General features: G+C 42.6%; 1 protein-coding gene across 1 annotated transcript in view; it reads right to left on the reverse strand.

The window, feature by feature from the left end:
- Positions 1 to 25985, reverse strand: part of LOC135519325 (integrin beta-5-like) — an 85103-nt gene extending 59118 nt beyond the window's left edge. Inside the window, exons 1-8 of the mRNA XM_064944495.1 lie at positions 25351 to 25985; positions 24701 to 24786; positions 24027 to 24234; positions 20848 to 21097; positions 18251 to 18419; positions 12201 to 12362; positions 3575 to 3670; positions 1655 to 1744 (exon numbers count right to left, since the gene is read on the reverse strand). Of these exons, the coding sequence (XP_064800567.1) occupies positions 1655 to 1744; positions 3575 to 3670; positions 12201 to 12362; positions 18251 to 18419; positions 20848 to 21097; positions 24027 to 24234; positions 24701 to 24786; positions 25351 to 25432 (1143 nt within the window). The 5' untranslated portion in view covers positions 25433 to 25985. The remainder of the gene's footprint in view (positions 1 to 1654; positions 1745 to 3574; positions 3671 to 12200; positions 12363 to 18250; positions 18420 to 20847; positions 21098 to 24026; positions 24235 to 24700; positions 24787 to 25350) is intronic.
- Positions 25986 to 26301: the final 316 nt, after the last annotated feature.

Raw genomic sequence — 26301 nt, forward strand, 5'->3', positions numbered from 1 at the left:
AAAATGTGGTGCCATCTGCCCATTGTGTAAAGTGAACAGAATGTAGGCTACTTGGTATATAAGGGTGTCAGGTAGCCTAGTGGTTAGAGCGTTGGGCCAGAGTTGACAAGATAAAAATCCCACTGTTCCCTGGTAGGCCGTCATTGTAAATAAGAATTTGTTCTTTACTGACTTGCCTATTAAGTAAAGGTTGAAAAAAAAATGTAAATACCATAATTATCAGTTGTTAAGGACACGAGTTGAGTCTACTCTGCAAAATCAAGTTGTAGTTCCTCTCAACCACAGGAAGGAAAAAATGCTTGACTGAAGAAAAAAACCCACTGCTTTATTGGAAAATATTTTTGAGGATAGTTGACTAAAAACAGGCAAATACTTTGGTTTTAAAATATTCTAAATACATGGAGAAAGATTCGTTCTTCCCTTAAAATGTTGTTTTCTCTCAACTAGTCAACAAAAGTGAATTATATAACTGCTTTCCAGCAGTACATTGAAGGCTAAATCTGCCATTTCAACAGTCTGACTGCCACTTTGTTTGGTAAGCTGAGGTATGGGGCTGGGGAAATATAGCCAAACCACTCTCAAATCACAGACTGTGACTTTAAGATCCCTAAATTGCCAAACCAGAGCCACAGTGTCAGAGTACTCACTCAGTGATCTAGGGTCAGGTTTTAGTCAACAGACCACAACACAAAAATACAAGACAGGATGATTCCATGCTTTGAGAATGGATTATGAGAGAGTGTCTTCTGTGACAATTAAACACTAACGTCAAATTAGAATTCAAGACCATTTGAGGCCCCTGCTTAACTTGGGTAGAATGAAGATTATACATTTATCATGACCCATAAATTGAAGATGTGTTTTTGTTGTTGTTGATCTTTCCATAAATGTGAATTGTAAACGAGGACAAGATGTAAATCTCCTAGCACACGAGTCTATAGCCGTTTATTGTGTTTAAAATACACAATAATCCCTTCTAGAACCCTTTTCAGGCCGTTTGAAAACCCTTCCTTCAAATAACTGGAAGAATGGAATCTATTTCCTGTATGGAGGGGACTGGGGAGTAGCAGCACCACAGTGTCTCAGGCAGGATTTGCGCCATAAACCTGCTTCTTCTTCAGTAACCATAAAGTGCTAGTGCAGAGTTAAAGACAGTGCCGTAGTGTGAGCCAGAAGTAGAGTAAACCCCAGACCACCACAGCAAATAGAGGGGCAGGGTGAGAGTCTCCATATCACCACAGCAAATAGAGGGGCAGGGTGAGGGTCTCCATATCACCACAGCAAATAGAGGGGCAGGGTGAGGGTCTCCATATCACCACAGCAAATAGAGGGGCAGGGTGAGGGTCTCCATATCACCACAGCAAATAGAGGGGCTGGATGAGTGTCTCCATTTCCAATACTAAAGCATAAAATTCAACACTTCCTCTTGTCCTCTAGAGACCGGGGACATGTTCAGTAGGCCTCACAGTTTTGCAATGGAAAACACAAATGGCAGGTTCAGGGTATACCGGTCTGGTTCCTGGTTTCAAAACGTGTTCAGCCAACTGTCAACCAACATCCATTTCAGAAGAGGACAGCTGAGAGACTCTTTCCCTCTCAAGCGCACACACACACACCCTGTGCTCTAAATGGGAGAGAACGCTCCTTTACTTACATTGTAGGCGTTAACGATGAGTTGGATGATGTTCTTGGAGTCCTGATCCAGAATCTCCACTGTAGTTCCAGGTATCAGTGCTGTGAAATTCTGCATAAACACCAGAGTTATTTTTTTAATTAAAAGAAACAAATATAACAAAGCAATAAACACAATATCAAAGGCCACCATACACACTGAAGTGTACACACCAACGTGTACACACCATACACAATGTGTGTACACTATACACACAGCTACTCTCAATCATGAACACATACATGAACACATACATGAACACACACACACGCACGCACGCACATACATACATACATATACACACACTGCTCAAAAAAATAAAGGGAACACTAAAATAACACATCCTAGATCTGAATGAAATATTCTTATTAAATACTTTTTTCTTTACATAGTTGAATGTGCTGACAACAAAATCACACACAAATTATCAATGGAAATCAAATTTATCAACCCGTGGAGGTCTGGATTTGGAGTCACACTCTAAATGAAAGTGGAAAACCACACTACAGGCTGATCCAACTTTGATGTAATGTCTTTAAAACAAGTCAAAATGAGGCTCAGTAGTGTGTGTGGCCTCCACGTGCCTGTATGACCTCCCTACAACGCCTGGGCATGCTCCTGATGAGGTGGCGGATAGTCTCCTGAGGGATCTCCTCCCAGACCTGGACTAAAGCATCCGCCAACTCCTGGACAGTCTGTGGTGCAACGTGGCGTTGGTGGATGGAGCGAGACATGATGTCCCAGATGTGCTCAATTGGATTCAGGTCTGGGAAACGGGCGGGCCAGTCCATAGCATCAATGCCTTCCTCTTGCAGGAACTGCTAACACCCCCCACCACATGAGATCTAGCATTGTCTTGCATTAGGAGGAGCCCAGGGCCAACCGCACCAGCACATGGTCTCACAAGGGGTCTGAGGATCTCATCTCGGTACCTAATGGCAGTCAGGCTACCTCTGGCGAGCACATGGAGGGCGGTGCGGCTCCCCAAAGAAATGCCACCCCACACCATGACTGACCCACTGCCAAACTGGTCATGCTGGAGGATGTTGCAGGCAGCAGAACGTTCTCCACTGCGTCTCCAGACTGTCAAATGTGCTCAGTGTGAACCTGCTTTCATCTGTGAAGAGCACAGGGCGCCAGTGGTGAATTTGCCAATCTTGGTGTTCTCTGGCAAATGCTAAATGTCCTGCACGGTGTTGGGCTGTAAGCACAACCCCTACCTGTGGACGTCGGGCCCTCATACCACCCTCATGGAGTCTGTTTCTGGCCGTTTGAGCAGACACATGCACATTTGTGGCCTGCTGGAGGTCATTTTGCAGGGCTCTGGCAGTGCTCCTCCTGCTCCTCCTTGCACAAAGGTGGAGGTAGCGGTCCTGCTGCTGGGTTGTTGCCCTCCTACGGCCTCCTCCACGTCTCCGGATGTACTGGCCTGTATCCGGGTAGCGCCTCCATGCTCTGGACGCTACGCTCTAAGCTGACAGACACAGCAAACCTTCTTGCCACAGCTCGCATTGATGTGCCATCCTGGATGAGCTGCACTACCTGAGCCACTTGTGTGGGTTGTAGACTCCATCTCATGCTACCACTAGAGTGAAAGCACCACCAGCATTCAAAAGTGACCAAAACATCAGCCAGGAAGCATAGGAACTAAGAAGTGGTCTGTGGTTATCACCTGCAGAACCACTCCTCTATTGGGGGTGTCTTGCTAATTGCCTATAATTTCCACCTGTTGTCTATTCCATTTGCACAACAGCATGTGAAATTTATTGTCAATCAGTGTTGCTTCCTAAGTGGACAGTTTGATTTCACAGAAGTGTGATTGACTTGGAGTTACATTGTGTTGTTTAAGTGTTCCCTTTATTTTTTTGAGCAGTGTATACATATATATTTTTTAAAAATTACCTTGTAAATGACATAGAGCCTTTTAGTCACGGCGAAGATGAGATAGATGTTGTTCTCTGCCAGCTTCTCTCCCAACAGAGCCAGAGAGGGATAGTCCTGCAGACAGACAGATAGATATGCATGGAAGAGGATGTTAGAGCCATTTCAAGTTCATAAGTTTAGCCTCCATCTCACCCAGGGAAGGGAAGTCATTGCTCCTCTGATTCCAGTGTGGTCTTTACACGAGTCCCCTGACATTTCATTTTTCACCAGCAGAACAAAGTCAGAAGTGATTTAGACCTATTTATTTACAGCTCTGCACAAAAGCTGTGGATTGAGGAGCAAATCCTAACTTCCACTTAAGCCAAAGATACACTATAGTCAAGGCATGACTGAGTGAAAATGTTTAAGCATTTAATAAGCAATCACTTTATCTCAATCAGATTTGAGATTTGTCTTCAGTAACCTTTATCATTGTGTACATACGAATCAATCAACAGTGAGATTTACAGTTGAAATGGCCCGTGAGGTTCACCGATTTTCCTGAAAAACACAGTGCTGTTCTGGGAAGCACCCATTCTTCCATCCCACATTCAGATGAGATGAGGGTAAACATACTTAGCCTGTTTGGGGATTACTCAAGCTGAGGATCCATTGGTGTTGAAGTCTGATTTGTGTTGGAGTACCTCCACTGAACTTAGTGTGTTGAGACATAACAGGACTATCGAGCCCAGAGCACCAGATGACACACAGCAGAACAGATCAGCAAATAAAACTAGAGGCAAACATTGCGATTCCAGGAGAATACAAAAACTTTCATTCACTTAATCCATGTTCATATCATTGAGTTGGATTGGTTGAAATGAGCATGATGTTTATTAGGTTTTTATTGCATTAGTTCTTCAGACTTCAAATAGTGCTAGCCATGTAAACAAACCGTGCAGAAAAATATCTAGTTTTTTATGTGATGCAGTCTCATCATACAAAATCCAAAACCTTAATTTCCAGAACAAAAAAAAGGTCACATGGCTTGTGCCATTTCTTTGTGTCCTCTCTTAAGACTGCTGAGCTCTCACCCTAACTGCTGTCTAAATTAACTCCCAACTAAGTGAACTTCCCTGAGTTCATTAAAGCTTTACCTACAGCACCCTATGGCTGTTCGTAGATAAGTAGCAGCAATAAGACATTAAGTGAGTTCCCAATAAAGTCAGTTGGACCTCCACTAGGAGCAGAGCCAGGCAGAGACTCAGGGAACTAGCATACCTCAGTTTACATTGCATTCCTCCTTACCTAAATTTAGCCTGGCTCTGGCCATCAAAGAATCAGACCAGCAGTTAAATGCTTTGTGTCTGGAAGGTTGAGTCATTTATGTTAGCTTTACCTCAAAGCAATCCATCTGGACCAAGTCTATTCTTGAGAGCTGCTGCTTCAGTATGGAATTTTAGCCTAATAATATATTACACTGACAATGGGGACAAAAAAAATAACAATTTCAAATAGGTTACAAGGCATAGGGAGGTTTGACTGTACTCTATAATGTGTGTGTGTGTGCTAAATAACATAGCTAATCATGTTGTATACTGCTGTACACACTTTCTATTCATATACACCATCATATACATACATATTGATATTTCGGACACTGACATTGTTCAGATATTCTTTCATTTCTTTATTTACATTTGTGTGTATTGTTCGGTATTACTGCCCTGTTGGAGATAGGTGCAGAGAAATGCTTATGTGTCTGAGATAGCATCTGTAGAATACGTGTAAGCTGGCAATAACATTTGATGTTATAGCCAAGATGTATTATAAGCTAGATCTATAGTTATTTTATAGCTCTCGAGTAACCATGTTACAGTTAGATGTTATAGCTCTAGAGTAGAGGTCGACTGATTAGGATTTTTCAACGCTGATACTGATCATTGGAGGACCAAAAAAAGCCGATACTGATTAAATCGGCTGATTTATATATTTGTAATAATGACAATTACAACACTGAATGAAAACTTATTTTAACTTAATATAATACATCAATAAAATCGATTTAGTCTCAAATAAATTATGAAACATGTTTAATTTGGTTTAAATAATGCAAAAACAAAGTGTTGGAGAAGAAAGTAAAAGAGCAATATGTGCCATTTAAACAAAGCTAACGTTTAAGTTCCTTGCTCAGAACATGCTGGTGGAAAGCTGGTGGTTCCTTTTAACAGGGAAGAGGTTTTAGGTTGTAGTTATTATAGGACTATTTCTCTCTATACCATTTGTATATCATATACCCTTGGCTATTGGATGTTCTAATAGGTACTTTGGTATTGCCAGCGTAATCTCGGGAGTTGATAGGCTTGAAGTCATAAACCATGCAGTGCTTGTAGCACAGCGAAGAGCTGCTGGCAAATGCAGGAAAGTGCTGTTTGAATGAATGCCTACGAGCCTGCTGATGCCTACCACCACTCAGTCAGACTGCTCTATCAAATCATAGACTTAATTATAATATAACAACACACAGCAATACGAGCCTTAGGTCATTAATATGGACAAATACAGAAACTATCCATTTCAAAAATAAAACGTTTATTCTTTCAGTGAAAAATGGAACCGTTACGTATTTTATCTAACGGGTGGCAAACCTAAGTCTAAATATTGCTGTTACATTGCACAACCTTCAATGTTGTCACAATTATGGCAAACTACGGTCTTTGTTAGGAATAAATGGTCTTAACACAGTTCACCATGAGCCAGGTGGCCCAAACTGCTGCATATATCAAGAATTGGCAAGAGAAGTGACACAATTTCCCTAGTTAAAAGAAATTCATGTTAGCAGGCGAAATATGCAGGTTTAAAAATATATATACTTATGTATTGATTTTAAGAAACCTCCCTGGGATAGGCGGGACGCTTGCATCCCACTTGGCCAATAGCCAGGGAAAATGCAGAGCGCCAAATTCAAATAAAATACTATAAAAATCAAACTTTCCTTAAATCACACATGTATCAAATCAAAGCTACACGTTGTGAATCCAGCCAACATGTCAGATTTCAAAAAGGCTTTTCGGCGAAAGCATAAGATGCTATTATCTGATGATAGCACAACAGTAAACAAAGAGTAGCATATTTCAACCCTGCAGGCGCAACACAAAACGTAGGAATAAAATATAAATCATGCCTTACCTTTGACGAGCTTCTTTTGTTGGCACTCCAATATGTCCCAAAAACATCACAAATGGTCCTTTTGTTCGATTAATTCCGTCGATATATATCCAAAATGTCAATTCATTTGGCGCGCTTGATCCAGAAAAACACAGCTTCCAATTTGCGCAACGTCACTACAAAATATCTCACAAGTTACCTGTAAACTTTGCCAAAACATTTCAGACTACTTTTGTAATACAACTTTAGATATTTTTTAAACGTTAATAATCAATCAAATTGAAGACAGGACTATCTGTGTTCAATACAGGAAGACAAACTGACGCTACTTTTCGAGTCATGCGCCTCTGCTAGTGACTGGAACGAATTAATAACCTCACACTCAACGTCAACAAAACTAAGGAGATGATTGTTGACTTCAGGAAACAGCAGAGGGAACACCCCCCTATCCACATCGATGGAACAGTAGTGGAGAGGGTAGTAAGTTTTAAGTTCCTCGGCATACACATCACAGACAAACTGAATTGGTCCACCCACACAGACAGCATCGTGAAGAAGGCGCAGCAGCGCCTCTTCAACCTCAGGAGGCTGAAGAAATTCGGCTTGTCACCAAAGGCACTCACAAACTTCTACAGACGCACAATCGAGAGCATCCTGGCGGGCTGTATCACCGCCTAGTACGGCAACTGCTCCGCCCACAACCGTAAGTCTCTCCAGAGGGTTGTGAGGTCTGCACAACGCATCACCGGGGGCAAACTACCTGCCCTCCAGGACACCTACACCACCCGATGTCACAGGAAGGCCATAAAGATCATCAAGGACAACAACCACCCGAGCCACTGCCTGTTCACCACAGCTTCTATCTCAAGGCCATCAGACTGTTAAACAGCCACCACTAACATTGAGTGGCTGCTGCCAACACACTGACTCAACTCCAGCCACTTTTAATAATGGGAATTGATGGGAAATTATATAAAATATATCACTAGCCACTTTAAACAATGATACTGGATGTCAGAAGGTGAATTCACCAATTTGTAAGTCGCTCTGGATAAGAGCGTCTGCTAAATGACTTAAATGTAAATGTAAATGATACCTAATATAATGTTTACATACCCTACATCATTCATCTCATTCATCTCATATGTATACACTGTACTCTCTCTCATCTACTGCATCTTTATGTAATACATGTATCACTAGCCACTTTAACTATGCCACTTTGTTTACATACTCATCTTATATGTATATACTGTACTCGATACCATCTACTGTATCTTGCCTATGCCACTCTGTACCATCACTCATTCATATATCTTTATGTACATATTCTTTATCCCCTTACACTTGTGTCTATAAGGTAGTAGTTTTGGAATTGTTAGCTAGATTACTTGTTGGTTATTACTGCATTGTCGGAACTAGAAGCACAAGCATTTTGCTACACTCGCATTAACATCTGCTAACCATGTGTATGTGACAAATACATTTGATTTGATTTTTGATTTGAATTACAAAAATCGCTGAAGCTGTAGACTTATATTTCCCTCACTAACTTTAAACATCAGCAATCTGAGCAGCTTACCGATCGCTGCAGCTTTTATTTTTTGAATGTTTTTAATTTCACCTTTATTTAACCAGGTAGGCTAGTTGAGAACAAGTTATCATTTACAACTGCGACCTGGCCAAGATAAAGCATAGCAGTGTGAACAGACAGCAACACAGTGTTACACATGGAGTAAACAATAAACAAGTCAATAACACAGTAGAAAAAAGAAAAAGTAAAAGTCTATATACATTGTGTGCAAAAGGCATGAGGAGGTAAGCGAATAATTACAATTTAGCAGATTAACACTGGAGTGATAAATGATCAGATGGTCATGTACAGGTAGAGATACTGGTGTGCAAAAGAGCAGAAAAGTAAATAAAATAAAAACAGTATGGGGATGAGGTAGGTAAATTGGGTGGGCTATATACCGATGGACTATGTACAGCTGCAGCGATCAGTTAGCTGCTCAGATAGCAGATGTTTAAATTTGGTGAGGGAGATAAGTCTCCAACTTCAGAGATTTTTGCAATTCGTTCCAGTCACAGGCAGCAGAGAACTGGAAGGTGGCCAAATGAGGTGTTGGCTTTAGGGATGATCAGTGAGATACACCTGTTGGAGCGCATGCTACGGGTGGGTGTTGCCATCATGACCAGTGAACTGAGATAAGGCGGAGCTTTACCAAGCATGGACTTGTAGATGACCTGGAGCCAGTGGGTCTGGCGACGAATATGTAGCGAGGGCCAGCCGACTAGAGCATACAGGTCGCAGTGGTGGGTGGTATAAGGTGCACTGTGATAAACTGCATCCAGTTTGCTGAGTAGAGTATTGAAAGCCATTTTGTAGATGACATTGCCGAAGTCGAGGATCGGTAGGATAGTCAGTTTTACTAGGGTAAGTTTGGCGGCGTGAGTGAAGCTGATTCTAGATTTGATTTTGGATTGGAGATGTTTGATATGAGTCTGGAAGGAGAGTTTGCAGTCTAGCCAGACACCTAGGTACTTATAGATGTCCACATATTCTAGGTCGGAACTATCCAGGGTGGTGATGGTGTACCTTGAGCGTTGCTGAGGTGCACCCGTGACCGGCTCGGAAACCAGATTGCACAGAGGAGAAGGTACGGTGGGATTTGAGATGGTCAGTGATCTGTTTGTTGACTTGGCTTTCGAAGACCTTAGATAGGCAGGGCAGGATGGATATAGGTCTGTAACAGTTTGAGTCCAGGGTGTCTCCCCCTTTGAAGAGGGGAATGACTGTGGCAGCTTTCCAGTCCTTTGGGATCTCAGACGATATGAAAGAGAGGTTGAACAGGCTGGTAAAAGGGGTTGCGACAATGGCGGCGGATAGTTTCAGAAATAGAGTGTCCAGATTGTCAAGCCCAGCTGATTTGTACGGGTCCAGGATTTGCAGCTCTTTCAGAACATCTGCTATCTGGATTTGGGTAAAGGAGAAGCTGGGGAGGCTTGGGGGAGTAGCTGCAGGGGGGGTGGAGCTGTTGGCCGAGGTTGGAGTAGTGAGGAGGAAGGCATGGCCAGTCGTTGAGAAATGCTTGTTGAAGTTTGATTATCACGGATTTATCGGTGGTGACCGTGTTACCTAGCCTCAGTGCAGTGGGCAGCTGGGAGGAGGTGCTCTTGTTCTCCATGGACTTTACAGTGTCCCAGAACTTTTTGGAGTTTGAGCTACAGGATGCAAATTTATGCTTGAAAAAGCTGGCCTTTGCTTTCCTGACTGACTGCGTGTATTGGTTCCTGACTTCCCTGAACAGTTGCATATCTGTTCCTGGTGGGTGCATTGATGACTTGTGTGAGATTGAGGGCATCTAGCTTAGATTGTAGGACCGCCGGGTTGTTAGGCATATCCCAGTTTAGGTCACCTAACAGAACAAACTCTGAAGCTAGATGGGGGCGATCAATTCACAGATGGTGTCCAGGGCACAGCTGGGAGCTGGGGGGGTCGGTAGCAGGCGGCAACAGTGAGAGACTTATTTCTGGAGAGATTATTTTTTTAAATTAGAAGTTCGAACTGTTTGGGTATGGACCTGGAAAGTATGACATTACTTTGCAGGCTCTCTCTGCAGTAGGCTGCCACTCCTCCCCCTTTGGCAGTTCTATCTTGGCGGAAAATGTTATAGTTGGGTATGGAAATCTCAAAACAGACTCTGAACCAATTACATTGAATTTGGCGACAGGTTTAAAAGCATTAAACATTGATGGCAATTTAGCTAGCTAGCTTGCACTTGCCCAGCTAATTTGTCCTATTTAGATAGCTTACTGTTGCTAGCTAATTTGTCCTGGGATATAAACATTGAGTTGTTATTTTACCTGAAATGCACAAGGTCCTCTACTCTGACAACTAATCCACACATAAAAACGGTGAACTGAATCACTTCTAGTCATATCTCCTCCTTCCAGGCTTTTTCTTCACTTGACTGTATATTGCGATGGGCAACTTTCATGAATTTGGTGCATTTCCAACGCGACCTCGTTCGTCTTTCAGTGAGTACCTGCTTCTGTAAACCAATGAGGAGATGGGAGAGGCAGGACTTGCAGCGCGATCTGCATCACAAATAGAACTGACTTCTATTTTAGCCCTTGGCAACGCAGACCCTCGTTGGCGTGCGCAAGCAGTGTGGGTGCAATAATTGAATAATCTAGATTTCTAAATTTATTTTGCAACGCTTGTGCACGCGACACGAGGGGTGTAGTCAAGTCTGTGACCCTGACCACAGCCAAGTTTAACAGGCTACTAGCCTACATAAGATTTAGTAACTAATTAAAACCATGACCACAGAGAGATTGTCAACGAATACAGCAAAGAGCTGCTGTTTTTAAATCTATATATTTGTTTAAATTTATATTCAGCATGTCACTGTTTTTATTCAAAACTAATACAAAAAGGCACTTCTCTGTAGTTCCGCTCGGGCTGCAGCTGCAATAAATGAGTAGTCAAGTATCAATAGCATTGAATTTTATTATTATTAAAAGCTCGTCGTCTCGAATATTTAACTTTCTCTGGTCATAGGAACAACATGAATTTGTACATGAGGCAGATGCGGTGCGACTCGAGTTTCACCATCAGGTGGAAGACAGTGTCCCCTTTCTCTGGTCATCAGTCTCACCGGAAGAAAGCATTCCAAGTCAGAAATTCAGGCATCTTTCTAGAGCTCTGACTTTTTGACCTGAAGAACACTGACGTCGTTATTTGACCTTGTTGACCATCAGATGCAGGTACCATCAGTCCAGTAAAATAAAAAAGATAAATATTTAAATTCATGCTCCACAGTGCCTCAGGTGCTAAACCAACTGATCTATTCTGTTATCAAAGCTAGAGTTTTTAAATATAATATGGTCTGATGAACAATATTGGCAGGTCGATTATATAACCAATATGTCGTGATAATGTATTAGGCCTACTGCCCAAAACTCATTCCTACTAAACTGTTTGTGTGAGGTTAAATGTACAAAATTCTGAGGAGTAGATCTCAGCTTGCTTTTCGACTGCGAAAGTCATCTTGACTCAGAAAAGGTTGGTGACCACTGCTCTAGGGTAACCATGCTACAATGACGTTACAGCTCTAGGGTAACCATGCTACAATGACGTTACAGCTCTAGGGTAACCATACTACAATGACGTTACAGCTCTAGGGTAACCATGTTACAATGACGTTACAGCTCTAGGGTAACCATGTTACAATGACGTTACAGCTCTAGGGTAACCATGTTACAATGACGTTACAGCTCTAGGGTAACCATGTTACAATGACATTACAGCTCTAGGGTTACCATGTTACAATGACGTTACAGCTCTAGGGTTACCATGTTACAATGACGTTACAGCTCTAGGGTAACCATGTTACAATGACGTTACAGCTCTAGGGTAACCATGTTACAATGACGTTACAGCTCTAGAGTAACCATGTTATAGCTCTATAGAAACCGTGCCTTGTCTTACCATCTTGGTGGAGCCGCTGTATTCGTTCTTCTCATTCATGTGGCACTCCCCATCATGGGGCTGGACCAGGCCTCCCAGTTTACCGTCCAAGGCCAGGTGAGGCACATCGTCTGTGGCAAACACCAGCAGGTGGAAGGCCTCCTTCCTCCAACCTATCCTCTCCTGCACAAGGGAAGAGATGGTCACTTTACTGAAAGTTTTAGAGACACCTAACTGAGGTGTAAATTAAAGCTAATTTATGCTTGAGCCGTAAAAATGTGGCCTCCGGAGGCATGCAGAGGCTAAATCAAGCTCCGTATCGCATCGCTGTGCGCCTCTCAAATTCTGTAACAATGTGGAGGGCTCCGTATCGACATAATTGGTTGATGGTAGGTGGGGGCAACTTCCTTCACAATAGCTCTGCCCTGGTAAGCGCAAGTAGTATTAAAGCCCTGACGTCTGCGTTGCAGTAAATCCTGAATGGCCGGTGCAGATGGCGGATTGACCATGAAGCGCCTTTTAGTCTCCAGTTTACATTAGGCAATTATTATTATTATACGTTTTTAACTAGGCAAGTCAGTTAAGAACAAATTATTATTTACAATTACAGCCTAGGAACAGTGGGTTAACTGCCTTGTTCAGGGGCAGAATGACAGATTTGTACCTTGTCAGCTCGAGGATTCGATCTAGCAACCTTCCGTTACTGGCCCAATGCTCTAACCACTAGGCTACCTGCCGCCCTATGTAGTTTTGTACTTTTGTACTTTCGTAAATGCACAGGGGATCAGTCCATGAAATCAAGACAGAAATACAGGCTTGATAAGAACAAAGAGACAAGTTCATTCTAACTGATCATTGATAGAAATTGATTTAAGATATAACTGTACTATAAAGATTTATAAAAGTGTATGTAAAATATTTAATGTAAAAAGAGCTTGGCACGACACAGCTGACATAAAAGATCCCAGAAATGTTCCATATGCACAAAAAGCGTATTTCTCGCAAGTTTTGTGCACAAATGTTTACCATCCCCGTTAGTGAGCATTTCTCCTTTGCCAAGATAATCCATCCACCAGACAGGCATGGCATATCAAGAAGCTGATTAAACAGCATAATCATTACACAGGTGCACCTTGTGCTTGGGGATAATAGAAGCAACTAAAATTTTCTGTTTGTTTTGTCGCAATGCCACAGATGTCTCATTTTTTGAGGGATCGTGTATTTGGCATGCTGACTGCAGGAATGTCCACCAGAGCTGCTGTCAGATAATTGAATGTGCATTTCTCTACCATAAGCCGCCTCCAATGTCATTTTAGAGAATTTGGCAGTACGTCCAACCGGCCTCACAAACGCAGACTACGTGTAACCACACCAGCCCAAAACCTCCACATCCGGCTTCTTCAACTGCGGGTCGTCTAATACCAGCCACCCAGACAGGTGATGAAACAGTGAGCATGCACAACCAAAGAATTTCTGCACAAACTGTCAGAAACCATCTCAGGGAAGCTCATCTGCGCGCTCGTCGTTCTCACCAGGGTCTTGACCGGACTGCAGTTCGCTTCATAACCAAATTCAGTGGGCAAATGCTCACCTTCGATGGCCACTGGCACACTGGAGAAGTGTGCTCTTCACGGATTAATCCTGGTTTCAATGGTACTGGGCAAATGGCAGACGTGTGGGCGAGTGGTTTGCTTAGGTCAGCGTTATGAACAGAGTGCCCCATGGTGGCGGTGGGGTTACTGTATGGGCAGGCATAAGCTACGGACAACAAACAATTGCATTTTATTGATGGCAATTTGAACACACATATACCCCGTTACGAGTTCCTGAGGACGATTGTCGTGCCATTCATTTGCCGCCATCACCTCATGTTGAAGGATGATAATGCATGGCTCCATGTCACAAGGATCTGCACACAATTCCTGGAAGTTGAAAATGTCCCAGTTCTTCCATGGCCTGCATACTCAGACTTGTCACCTATTGAGCATGTTTGGGATCCTCTGGATTAACGTGTATGACAGCTTATTCCAGTTCCATCTAATATCCAGCAACTTCACACAGCCATTGAAGAGGAGTGGGACAACATTCCACAATCAACAGCATGATCAATTCAATGTGAAGGAGATGTGTCTTGCTGCATGAGGTAAATGGTGGTCACAACAGATACGGACTGGTTTTCTGATCCACTCCCCTACTGTCACCTTCTTGGAAATTGGCGGACCAAGGCGTAGCATGAGTATTGTTCCACATATTTATTTAAGTGAAACTAACAAAACAAAATAACAAAACGACAAAGACCATGAGGACGTAGTACACTAACAATCAATATCCCACAAAACACAGGTGGGGAAAATAGCTACCTAAATATGATCCCCAATCAGAGGCAACGATAAACATCTGCCTCTAACTGTGAACCACATTAGCACCTACATTGAAATAAATATACTAGATCACCCCCTGATCTACTACACCATAGAGAACCAAGGGCTCTCTATGGTCAGGGCGTGACAGTACACCCCCCACCCCCCCAAGGTGCGGACTTTGGCCGCAAAACCTGAAACCAAATGGGGATGGTAGGGGGGGTGATAAATGTCGGTGGCGGCTCCGGTGCAGGTCATAGCCGCCGCCCAGACCCCGGATCCGGCCATCGCGCCGGGCTGAATGCCATGCCTGGACTGGGCATCGGCAAAAAGGAGGGCTCCGGCCATGGAGCTGGGTTGGACGCCGTGCCTGGACTGGACAGCGGTGCAGAGGAAGACTCCTACCATGGAACGGGACTGGACGCCGTGCCTGGACTGGACACCTTGCCTGGAGGCACCGGACTGGGGGCAGTCGCTGGAAGCTCCGGACTGTGAATGCGCACTGGAGGCCTAGTGCATGGAGCTGGTACAGGTGGCACCGGACTGGGGACACGCACTTCAGGGTGAGTGCAAGGAGGAGGCACAGGACGTACCGGACTGGTGAGGCGCACTGGAGGCCAGAAGGATGGAGCCAGCCCAAGTTGCACCAGACTGCTAACCGGATCCTCTGGTCAGATGTTGAGCAGAAGACACTTGCACTACATCTCTCTCTTTCCTAACTTCCCCAATGCCTCCCTGACCGTCTCTGGCACTTCAGGGCGAGTGCAAGAAGCAGGCACAGGGCGTACCGGACTGGGGAGGCGCACTGGAGGCCAGAAGCGTGGAGCCGGCCCAGGTTTCACCGGACTGATGATATGCTCTTCCAAACGCCTCCGTTGCCGCATACTCCTAGCCAACTCCATTCTCCGGTATCCCTACCCACACTGTTCCATCGACTCCCAGGTGGGCTCTGGTACTCTCCTTGGGTCGAACGACCACCTCTCTATCGCCTCCCAGATGTTCTTTGGCTCGTCCCTCTGCTCAGTCATCAGCTCCATGTGCCCCCTCCCCCCAGGATCTTGGTGTTTCTGTGGCCACGGTCCCCGGCGTCGTCGTCCTTCTTGCGTCCCCTGCGATTCCTGCCACGGAAGGGTCTCCTGTCCTTCCATGATTTCTTCCCAGGCCCAACTTATTTTTCCCATCGTTGCATGCTGCTTGGTCCTTGTTTGGTGAGATATTCTGTCACGTTCTTGGAAATGAGCGGACCAAGACGCAGCATGAGTATAGTTTCACTTAAATAAATATGTGGAACTAACAAAATAAAATAACACAACTACAAAGACCGTGAGGACGAAGTGCCCAAACACACTAACAATCAATATCCCACAAAACACAGGTGGGGAAATAGCTACCTAAATATGATCCCCAATCAGAGGCAATGATAAACAGCTGCCTCTAATTGGGAACCACATTAGCACCAACATAGAAATAAATATACTAGATCACCCCCTAGTCACGCCCTTACCTACAACACCATAGAGAACCAAGGGCTCTCTATGGTCAGGGCGTGACACCTACCTTTAATCTTTAAGGTATCTTTGACCAACAGATATCTGTATTCCCAGTCATGTGAAATCCATAGATTAGGGCCTTATGAATTCATTTCAATACACTGATTTCCTTATATTAATTAAGCTCAGTAAAATGTTAGAAATTTTTGCATGTTGTGTTTATATATTTTTTTAATGTCGTAGGGAGTTGTAGTTGCCAACAGGCCAATATTGTACATAGTTTAGCGCAGAAAACATGGTAATTAACTGCAATGACTATAATCCATTGCGCGCACACAAGGAGACCTACCTCGTTGACTGAAACAGAGAGAAGTGAGAACATGCAAGAGGGATAGAAAGCATACCTGAAAATACATGATCTAAGTGATTGATAGTTGGTATTCAACAGTCAGAAAAGTATGCCTTATTTTCATTGAAGAACTACTAAAATAGTGATTTTGTCAGAGAGCATAGACAGCACCTGTACAGAGAAGAGATTACTTGGTCATCAAATAAAATAAATATTTTATTTAAAGTATTTTGAATAAATTATGGTTAATAAGTGATAAGCAGCAAATACTTGGTCATACTTGGTCATCAAATAAAATAAATATTTTATTTAAAGTATTGTGAATAAATTATGGTTAATAAGTGATAAGCCGCAAATACTTGGTCATACTTGGTCATCAAATAAAATTAAATATTTTATTTAAAGTATTGTGAATAAAATATGGTTAATAAGTGATAAGCTGTCACAACCATCATGGGACTAATTTTTTATTCTGTGTTACAGCATTCAACCCACATAATGCATTTAATGTCTAACCGAAACCGACCTCAAAATGCACTAATCGCTCTGCACTACTAGCTGTAAAGAGTAGTTCCTGCCCCTATAAAACACAATCACTTCATCATTATTATTATTATTATTACGAGGAAAGGAAACTATCACTTTCCACAAGCTTGACAACCACATACATCAATAAGGAGAGTAGCAGGTGTTTTATCCAGAACAAGGTCATTATCAATGGAAAGCAGAGGTCAGAAAAAGTGTAACAGCAAAGTTAACATAGTGCTGAGTAATAGCATAACACTAAACACACCTGACCTTTCACCCATGTTTAGACATAAAAAGGCATCCATTTGTGATGCCCAGCCCAGTATATTCCCAAACTGTCCCTCATACCATCATGGTCACCTAATCATCCCCAGCTTACAATTGGCTCATTAATCCCCCTCCTCTGACCTGTAACTATTCCCCAGGTTGTTGCTGTAAATGAGAACGTGTTCTCAGTCAACTTACCTGGTAAAATAAATACAAATATTATGTGCCACAGTACACAATAGAAAGAGATGTGGGTTGGCAGTTGGCATACAGGACCCTTTTTGAATAACATGCTGGAATGCTAGACATTAAACAAATCTGCCATGCTTCAAATGCGTTTTGGCTGGAATGGTAGTTAGTTCACTATGTAAGACAGTCATGCAACCATGCCCATTTGATGTATATATATTTTTCTTTACAGGGAAACAAAGAGGCATAAGTTTAGCTGAATATTCTACAATGGTCAGCAAAGCAAATGATTAATTAGTCAAAGTAATATTCTGACAACGTAACCGAATGAAACAAACATATCATGAAAGTATTGGCGCAACCGCAAAACAGACTGCCCAATCCAAGTTTCTATTACAACAAATCGCATGGTAGAGTTGGGAGGGAGGGAGTAATTCTCTGTGATATATACTGTGATATGACTGGGCCTGTTTCTGTTAGTGAGTGGTCTTCTTGTTGAACCAGCTGCACCAGACTAGACATCCTGTTCAGGTGCTTTGAATTAACAGACTCAATTAACCCTAAAAGTCTCAATTGTGACTTGTGTTCATTAAGCACAAAATGGGGGAGGGGGGACAATCAGACCAGGGAGGGACTACCTACACCTACTCAGTAATAAATGCTCATTTCCGTATTCCATTGTGTGTGCTAATGAACACGACCAGGGCCTCAATCCATCATGTCTACCTGACTGACAGCTCACAGGAGAAAACCTAAAGGGACTTGACTGACAGAAAACCTGGTTCTGATTGGTTAGGATTAATGTTTAAGATTAAGGTTAGGGTCAGGGTTATAGGTTGGCATGCCAGCCGGTCACATCCCATTAATCACACCCCGGCCTCAGCTCACCTTACAGACGGCAGCCTGCAGGATGGCGTCGAAGCCTCCCTCCGGAGCGTCCCTGTTGCGAGACACCATCTGTTTCTGCACCTCCTCGTTGAAGCGATCCACCTTGTCCGTCAGGGAGAGGAGGTGGCGGAACCCGAAGGAAGGGACACAGTTGGGGAACAGCTTGTATCTGTGGAGAGGGAACTTTTAAAATAAATGATGCTATGTATGTAACAGACCTGGGTTAAAATAGTATTTGTGTTTTGATTGAGCTTGTCTGGCACAGTGGAACCAATGAAATAGTGCAAACGCTGCCCATTTGGCACCCCCACACAGGCTCTCATCCAGGCAAACTATTTCAAATAATGGCTACATTTAACATGGTATAATGCAGTTTCCTCAAGAGGAAGACCTCAGTGACATTCTAACACACAATTCATCCTGGAGGAAACACATATCCTTTGGGGAATTTGATGGTTTTGGCAAGGGCAGAGGTGTGTTAAGGACGAGAGGCCCAAACGGCATGATCTGTCCTCTGCCCCTAACATTTTCCTGCAGTACTGCCTCTTTGACTGACACACAGTCCACACACAGGACCCAGGGCATAACCTAGTTGGGCAGTGATGCGTGATGATGGCACTAAGTAAGTGCAGCATAATCTCACCTCCGGGGCAAATGTGGTGTGTGATGTGTGGGGGGCTGCTTTCAACCTCTATGTTCTATTCTGTTCCCTTTCAGCCTGCCATCATCATCATCATCATCCACAGCAAGCCTCAGCATCACTTGATAAAGATTAACAAAAATGACTGTATATAATTCAAATACTGAGCTATAGTGTATGCTCAAAAACATTTGGAAATTAGATTATACTAATACAATTGCTTAGAGAAAGATTTTGCTATTTTTTCCTCGATTTTTTTCCTTCAAAAAGCTAGGGGTCAAAATTGACACCCCTGTTGTCAATACCTCAACTTGCTGAGCATTTTTCTAAAATGTTTAATGAGTTGGAGAACACATTGGGAGGGATGTTAGATCATTCCTCCATACAGAGTCATTCTATATATTTGATATCCTTCATCTGGACTTATGGACATCCCTCAATTCAAACCACAGGTTTTCAATGGGTTTCAAGTCCAGACACCGAGATGACTATTGAAAAATGTTGATATTGTGTGTGCTTAGTGTTATTGTCTTGCTGGAAGATCAACTTGCATTTTCAAGTTTCAGCATCCAGGCAGAGGTAAGCAGGTTTTTGGCTAAAATATCCTGGTACTGGCTAAAGTTCATGATGCTGTTGACCTTAACAAGGGCCTCACTCCAGCGGAAGCAAAATATCCCCATAACATCAAAGATCCACCACCATATTTGACTGTATATATGGGGTTCTTTTCATTTCTGCATTCTCATTTTGATGCAAGACTGGTGTGCGTTGCCAAAGAGCTCTATTCTCATGTCATCAAACAAATGTAATCGCCCCGAAGTTTGCTAAACGGCATTGGCACTTGGATTGGTTAATGGCATCATGAACTTTACCTCGTACCAGGATATATGGTCAGATGACATGAAAATAGAGCTTGAATTGAAGGCGGCAGTCCAAAAAAACAAACCCAATGTGTTCTTCAACTCAGAAAACATTTAAAAAAAGGCTCAGTACAGTTATCTTCGCAGGGTGAGGCATTGTTCGCTGCAGCTAGCGACTTGAACGAGTGCAAACACTCAAACTGGACAGTCTTCATTCAAAGACTCAATCATGGACACTTACTGATAGTTGTAGCTGCTTTGTGTGATGTATTGTTGTATCTTGCCCTTTGTGCTGTTGTCTGTGCCCAATAAATGTTTGTCCCGCTACCATGCTGTGTTGTCATGTGTTGCTGCCTTGCTATGTTGTAGTCTTAGGTCTCTCTTTATGTAGTGTTGTCTCTCTTGCTGTGATGTGTGTTTTGTCATACATATACACACACACAATTATTATAAAATAGAAAAAGTGTAAATACCAGGCCCAAGAAGCCTTTTGCTAGGCCGTCATTGTAAATAACAATTTGTTCTTAACTGACTTGCCTAGTTAAATAAATAAAAGAAAGAAAGGTATTGAAAACAGGGGTGTCCATTTTTACTCCTACCTTTGAAAACAAAAAAAAGATGACTTCTTAAACAGTCTCTTTCTCTACAGCTCAGTATTTGAATAATTATTGTATCGTCATTTTTCTAATCCTCATTAAGGGTGTCAATCATTTCGGACCCCACTGTAACAGAGTGGACAGGACAGGGTCAATTACCACTTTCACAGAAAAATGATCCTGAAGTGTGAATGGTATAAGATGATATAAAGTGGTTAGTGAACTAACACAGTGATACAGTCTTTCCCTCTCTCACACTACTACTCTAGTTTTAGAGGAAGACATTTTAAGCAAAGTGCCCTCACTTCCATTTTAGTAGAAATACAGCACCTTGATATTATACTAAAATATTGATATTACACTTGATCCTAGATGAAATCCACAAAATCCCAACATGAACCCAAATTATTTCAGCTGCACTCCCTATTGGATTCCCAAATCAACCGAAAACACATGGTCGTGCTCTTGCAGTCAGTAACAATGCCCTTCCTCAGTTCTCACCCATTGCAGGGGTTGTCCTGGTACTTGGTGGCTGTGTAAGAGAATGGTGACATGTTCTTGTCTACAAAGGAGCCAAAGCCTAGTCTGAAGTTTGAGGTGAGTTTCCTCATCTCGTCAGCCAGCTTGGTGCCCAAGTTCCTGATGGTGTCCAGGTCATCCTTCATGGACAGAGACAGGTCCATCAGGTAGTACAGGTCAACAGGGTAGTCCTCCACCTGACGCACCTGCACTTCGAATGAGGTCTGGTCACCTAGCGGGAGGGGGAAATTGATTGATTTGTGCCATTGCTTTGATAGGTTTACAAATCAAACAGCATCCTACATTTTCCCTGTACAGTGGGTTGACTTAATATTTTCTAAGAAAAGTGTTTTCCCCCCCAATTATACTGAACAGAAATATAAACGCAACATGTAAAGTGTCGGTCCCATATTTCATGAGCTGAAATAAAAGATCCGAAAAAGGTTTCAAACCAGTGGCAACCCGTCATTTGAGACTTGTCTTGTTATTAAAAAAATACATGTTTTATTGCTTGTTATTCTGGCAGTAACACGTGTCACATATCAGTTTGCAAACAATGTAAAAAAATATATATCATCGAGTTAATAAAGCCGCATACAAACATGGTCTCTTTTTTGTTTTCTTGAGTAAGGCAAAGAGTGTTGCGCAGTGTTCTGTCACTCATGGGGGGGACACTACGTCACCGCCAAGTCTGAGGGTAGAGCTAGAAAATGCTATCCCCTTGTGTGCTGGCATAGAGTTACATAAGAAGTGCCCATCCAATAAGGCTAAAGGTGAGAACTTGTTCTCAACTGGCCTACCTGGTTAAATAATGGTGAAAAAAAGGTTATTTGCCACAGATAAAATGACATCTACAGTAGCTTTGATTGGACTGATCATGTCATCATCATACTTTCAAAATCTTAGCTTGCAGTCATCATAAATCAAGTCGAAAAATCTACTGGCAAAACGTTTTTAATCCTTGTCATATGAAGATAAATAATGAAGAGAAATTATAGATAAAACATAGTGCTCATCGGCCATTGGACATAAACATTACAAAACAAGTTGGAAATCGCAAATTCAACAATGAGTGGTTTGGAAGGAATCAGTGACAGTGGCTAACTGCAAGCATTGCAAAGCAATCACGAGCCTGCTATTCAGTGGCTGTGTGGTCCCACATCTGGGATTAAGGGGCACTTTTCCAAGTGTAAAATGATAAACTTTCAACATCGGCCATGCTGTCAATGAAGCATGATTTGTGCAGCACTCAAAACAACTGTTTACTTGGAACGGCAAAATCTGACTTTAGTTAGTTCAAGACAACTGGGAACTCGGGATAAAGAAACTACGACTGGGAAATACGTTTTGAACTTTCATCCAACTTTGAATTGTAAAGCCGGCGTCTTTCTAGAGCTACGACCGGAGATCAATGACGTCATCAGGAATCAACCTTGTTTTTTCCCGAGTTCCCAGTGGTTTTGAAAGCACCATAAATACAGAGAATGCCAGACTACGATGACAAAATTTGCCCACGAAGGACCGCCGCACCACCTTCCATTTCAAGTGAGCACAGCACAAGGTGAGTCCAAAAATGTATTGTATGCTGCTGCATAAATTATGTAATATGCCAGGGAGATATGTACAGTGCAGTTAAGAAAGTAATACTAAGCGTATGTTGTGTAGTAAGATGTCAGTAGCACATGCGCGTCACCCTAATAATTTGTTCTATTTAACCCACTTAATTTTGCCTACTGTTCTGACTTGGTGGTGCACATGTAGCCTATAACCGGTTTTAGAGAAATGTAATCATTGAATATTGTAAGAGCTTTCATTGTCTGCTTATATGCCCTCTATATTTATCCTACGGTTCTAACTTGGTGTACAGGGAGAACACTAAGAACGGCCCATGTTCTGAATTCTGCTGCTGTACATTTCAAAAGTGCTAAACAAATAGTTAGGATGGACGTAGTCAGTATCTCTCGCTCATTAATGTCTTAGTCGAAATTAAGGATTGCCTCATGCGCTCGTTGTCCACTTATGCCAAAGTTTGGCAGTAAATTAGGCTGAATTAAACTGATTCGCTGCAAGACAAGGCTCCGCTGATAGCCAGGTGTAGCAGTGGTAAGATGTTGGGACAGCTTTATGTAGGCCTTAACAGTTTGTGGGCACCTTTTGACAACGTTATAGTGCAATTCATGTATTGTTTAGTGTTGTGGCTTTGCTGGCATGCATTCCACTTATATTATTTTGCCCCACCAAGATTTACATGCTAAAATCGACACTGTTCCATACGCACAAAAAGCTTATTTCTCTCAAATTTTGTGCACAAATGTCTTTACCTCCCTGTTAGTGAGTAGTTCTCCTTTTCCAATATAACCCAATCCAAGTGTGGCATATCAAGAAGCTGATTATACAGCATGATCATTATACACAGGTGCACCTTGTGCTGGGGAAAATAAAAGGCCACTCTAAAATGTGCAGTTTTGTCACACAACACAATGCCACAGTTGTCTCAAGTTGAGGGAGCGTGCAGTCGGAATGCTGACTGCAGGAATGTCCACCAGAAGTGTTGTCAGATCATTTAAAATGTTTATTTCTCTACCAATGCCGTTTTAGAGAATTTGGCAGTCTGTCCAACCGGTCTCACAACCGCAGACCATGTGTAACCACACCAGCCCGGACCTCCACATCCGGCTTCTTCACCTGCGGGATCGTCTGACACCAGCCATCCGGACAGCTGATGAAACTGAGGAGTATTTCTATCTATAATATAAAGCCCTTTTGTGGGGGAAAACTTGTTCTGATCGACTGGGCCAGCATCCCAGTCTGGCTGCTAAGTGGATGGGCCTATGCCCTCCCAGGCCCACCCATGTCTGCGCCCGTGCCCAGTCATGTGAAATCAATTAGGACCTAATAAATTTATTTCAATTTACTGATTTTCCTAATAGGAACTGTAACATGTTGTGTTTCTATATTTTTGTTCAGTAAAGATATGTAAAATTGTTCCATATACAGCTCATGTCTCTCCAACCTTTGGTTCAAACCCTGTTACCTTTGTGCTCAAACCCTGTCACATTGTGCTCTGAGTGGGTTGATTCTCTGTGCTTGCCTGGTCTCATACATGACATAGGCCTACATGGCACAAAAAGACTGGATCACTAGGCTAGAACTGGGCTTACCTGGTCTAAGATTCAGGGAGATCTTCTGGGGCATGATCTGGATGACATCATACTGGGTCGGCCCGGAGCCTTTGGAGCTGAGGGGTTCGCTCTTCACTACCATGGTTGTGCTGCTAGGATTCTCTATGTTATGGGCCTCACAGCCTCTCTTCTGGAGGTTCTGACTCAGGTCACACCGCGACGTCAGGGTCCTCGCCCTGCCAAACTCCTGAGGAAAGAACAAACTAATGACACCTGTCATGCAATGTAAAAGCTAGAGTACACACTTGTCTGCCTCTCAGCCCTGCCTCTCCGCTTCAGTTGAGTATTGGTAAGCGAAATTAAAGGATAGGGGTAATCTTGTACATTTTTCTTTTAGTTCTGTGAGACAAATTGCAGGTCTGAAAGCAGGTGTAGACAATCCACTATGTACAGATAACACATTTCCAGAACTGCACAGGTGCACTCCTACATCCTGTTGGCTCAAACATGCTCAGGAGTGACGATGGCTTTTCGTTTTGCATGTGAACTCGAAACACTACACAACAGTATGAGAGTCCTCACCTCACACTAAGACAACTATTGGGTTCAGTATGTCACATTTAGAAATTTTGTGAGAGTATTACTAATCTCACCACCACAGTGGTGCATTGTAAGTAAACCTAACACTGGAGGAGTTGAGGCACATGCCCTACCTCTTGCGCGCACCAGGCGCAGCTCGGAGAGATGAGGAGGCATTCTTCACAGGATGTAGCGCTGCCACTCATACAAACATTGAGTCCTAATGAGAAAGTAGTAAAAGTAACCAAACAGAATCTCTGGAACAGTGTTGATCGTTCATTACATTAGATTTCCAGACAATCAAACTCACGTTTACAGACATGTAATACACATGTAATACAATAGTATTTTTCTTATTCAAGCGCAGGTGGAATGTGGCAATTACAATTTAGATCATTTCTTCCACGTCAGCGCGAAACATAGTTCTTAAATCGATTTAAAGGTATATGATCGAAGATGTTGGTTTAGAAATAGCCTTTATTATTCAAACATGAATTTACACTTCAATGCAACGTGTCAAACATTTGAAAGAGTGACAACCACAACAGGCTATTTAGTTTTCACAGGGAAACAATCGAGTGTGTATGGCAACATTGTTGCATGAATTTCACGGCTACTATAACGATTGTCCCACTTTTAATACACTATAACAAGCGACTGCATACGAAAACTAGTCTTCTAGAACACTTTCCCGTGGATTACAGCCAGTATAGGCCATTTAGAACACGTTTAGAGAATAATGTTTTGCTCCTCAGATTCAAGAATTTAAAAAAAACGTTCTTACCTTGTGCAACATTGTGAATAAATATTTCCAGAACCATGCAGCCGAAGGCTGTACGGTACACCAACTGCAATGGGCTCCACATAATTTCCTCGTAGTGGGTCCGATATTCAAAAGTCTATGTTTGTGAAGTTATGGCACTGAAGTCGGCAGTCAAACCTCACTTTAGATCCAGGTTCTGTCTGCTCGGTCGGTGAAGACTAGTGAACCATTCTCTTTGTCCATTTGAACTCCAGCAAAGCTAATCGGCCTCATAATGTAAACGCGACCTCCAAACAAACATTACAATTCATTGTCCTTCTGAAGAATTCCGCACAACAGGAGGAAAACAATATTTTGCAATGTTGGGTTTAAGGAGTCAAAAGCTGTGATTTTTGAAAGTAGTTATGCAGAGCCAGTTTACCATGATGTCCGGAGTTCACTCATAACTGACACCATTGGTTATTGTTTTCCATTACTTTTCAAATGGTTATAAGCCCTTATTTTTGTGCAATAATTGCCAGTCAAAATTAGTTGAGAGTAGAAGTTCGGTCTAAATGTACAATAGAAGTTTATTAGAATAGCTTTTCCCTAGCAAATGTGTGTTTTAATCAGTCTCTATAGTTGCAAATCCAGCCGCTAGTCTCCGCCCATTCGTTAAAACCCCATAGAGATAGACAGAGGAGTCGTCTCCATTACGATGACATTATAGCGCCTGTGACAGCATCGGCGTCGCTGTTGAGGCTACAACCAATAGGAACACCACCCAGCTTACTACTTTAAAATGGCAGAAGCACGGTGGAAGCCCTCAATGGCACTGCCCATGCTAAAACAGCCTTTTGGCCACAAGAGGCCTCTATCATTTTCTACGGTTAACCCTTTCGTATGTTAACCACCTCAGATTTATTTTACCTTTATTTTACTAGGCAAGTCAGTTAAGAACAAATATTTATTTTCAATGACGGCCTAGGAACA

This window comes from Oncorhynchus masou, chromosome 29 (assembly GCF_036934945.1).
Source record: "Oncorhynchus masou masou isolate Uvic2021 chromosome 29, UVic_Omas_1.1, whole genome shotgun sequence".
In the NCBI taxonomy this organism is placed as follows: Eukaryota; Metazoa; Chordata; class Actinopteri; order Salmoniformes; family Salmonidae; genus Oncorhynchus; species Oncorhynchus masou.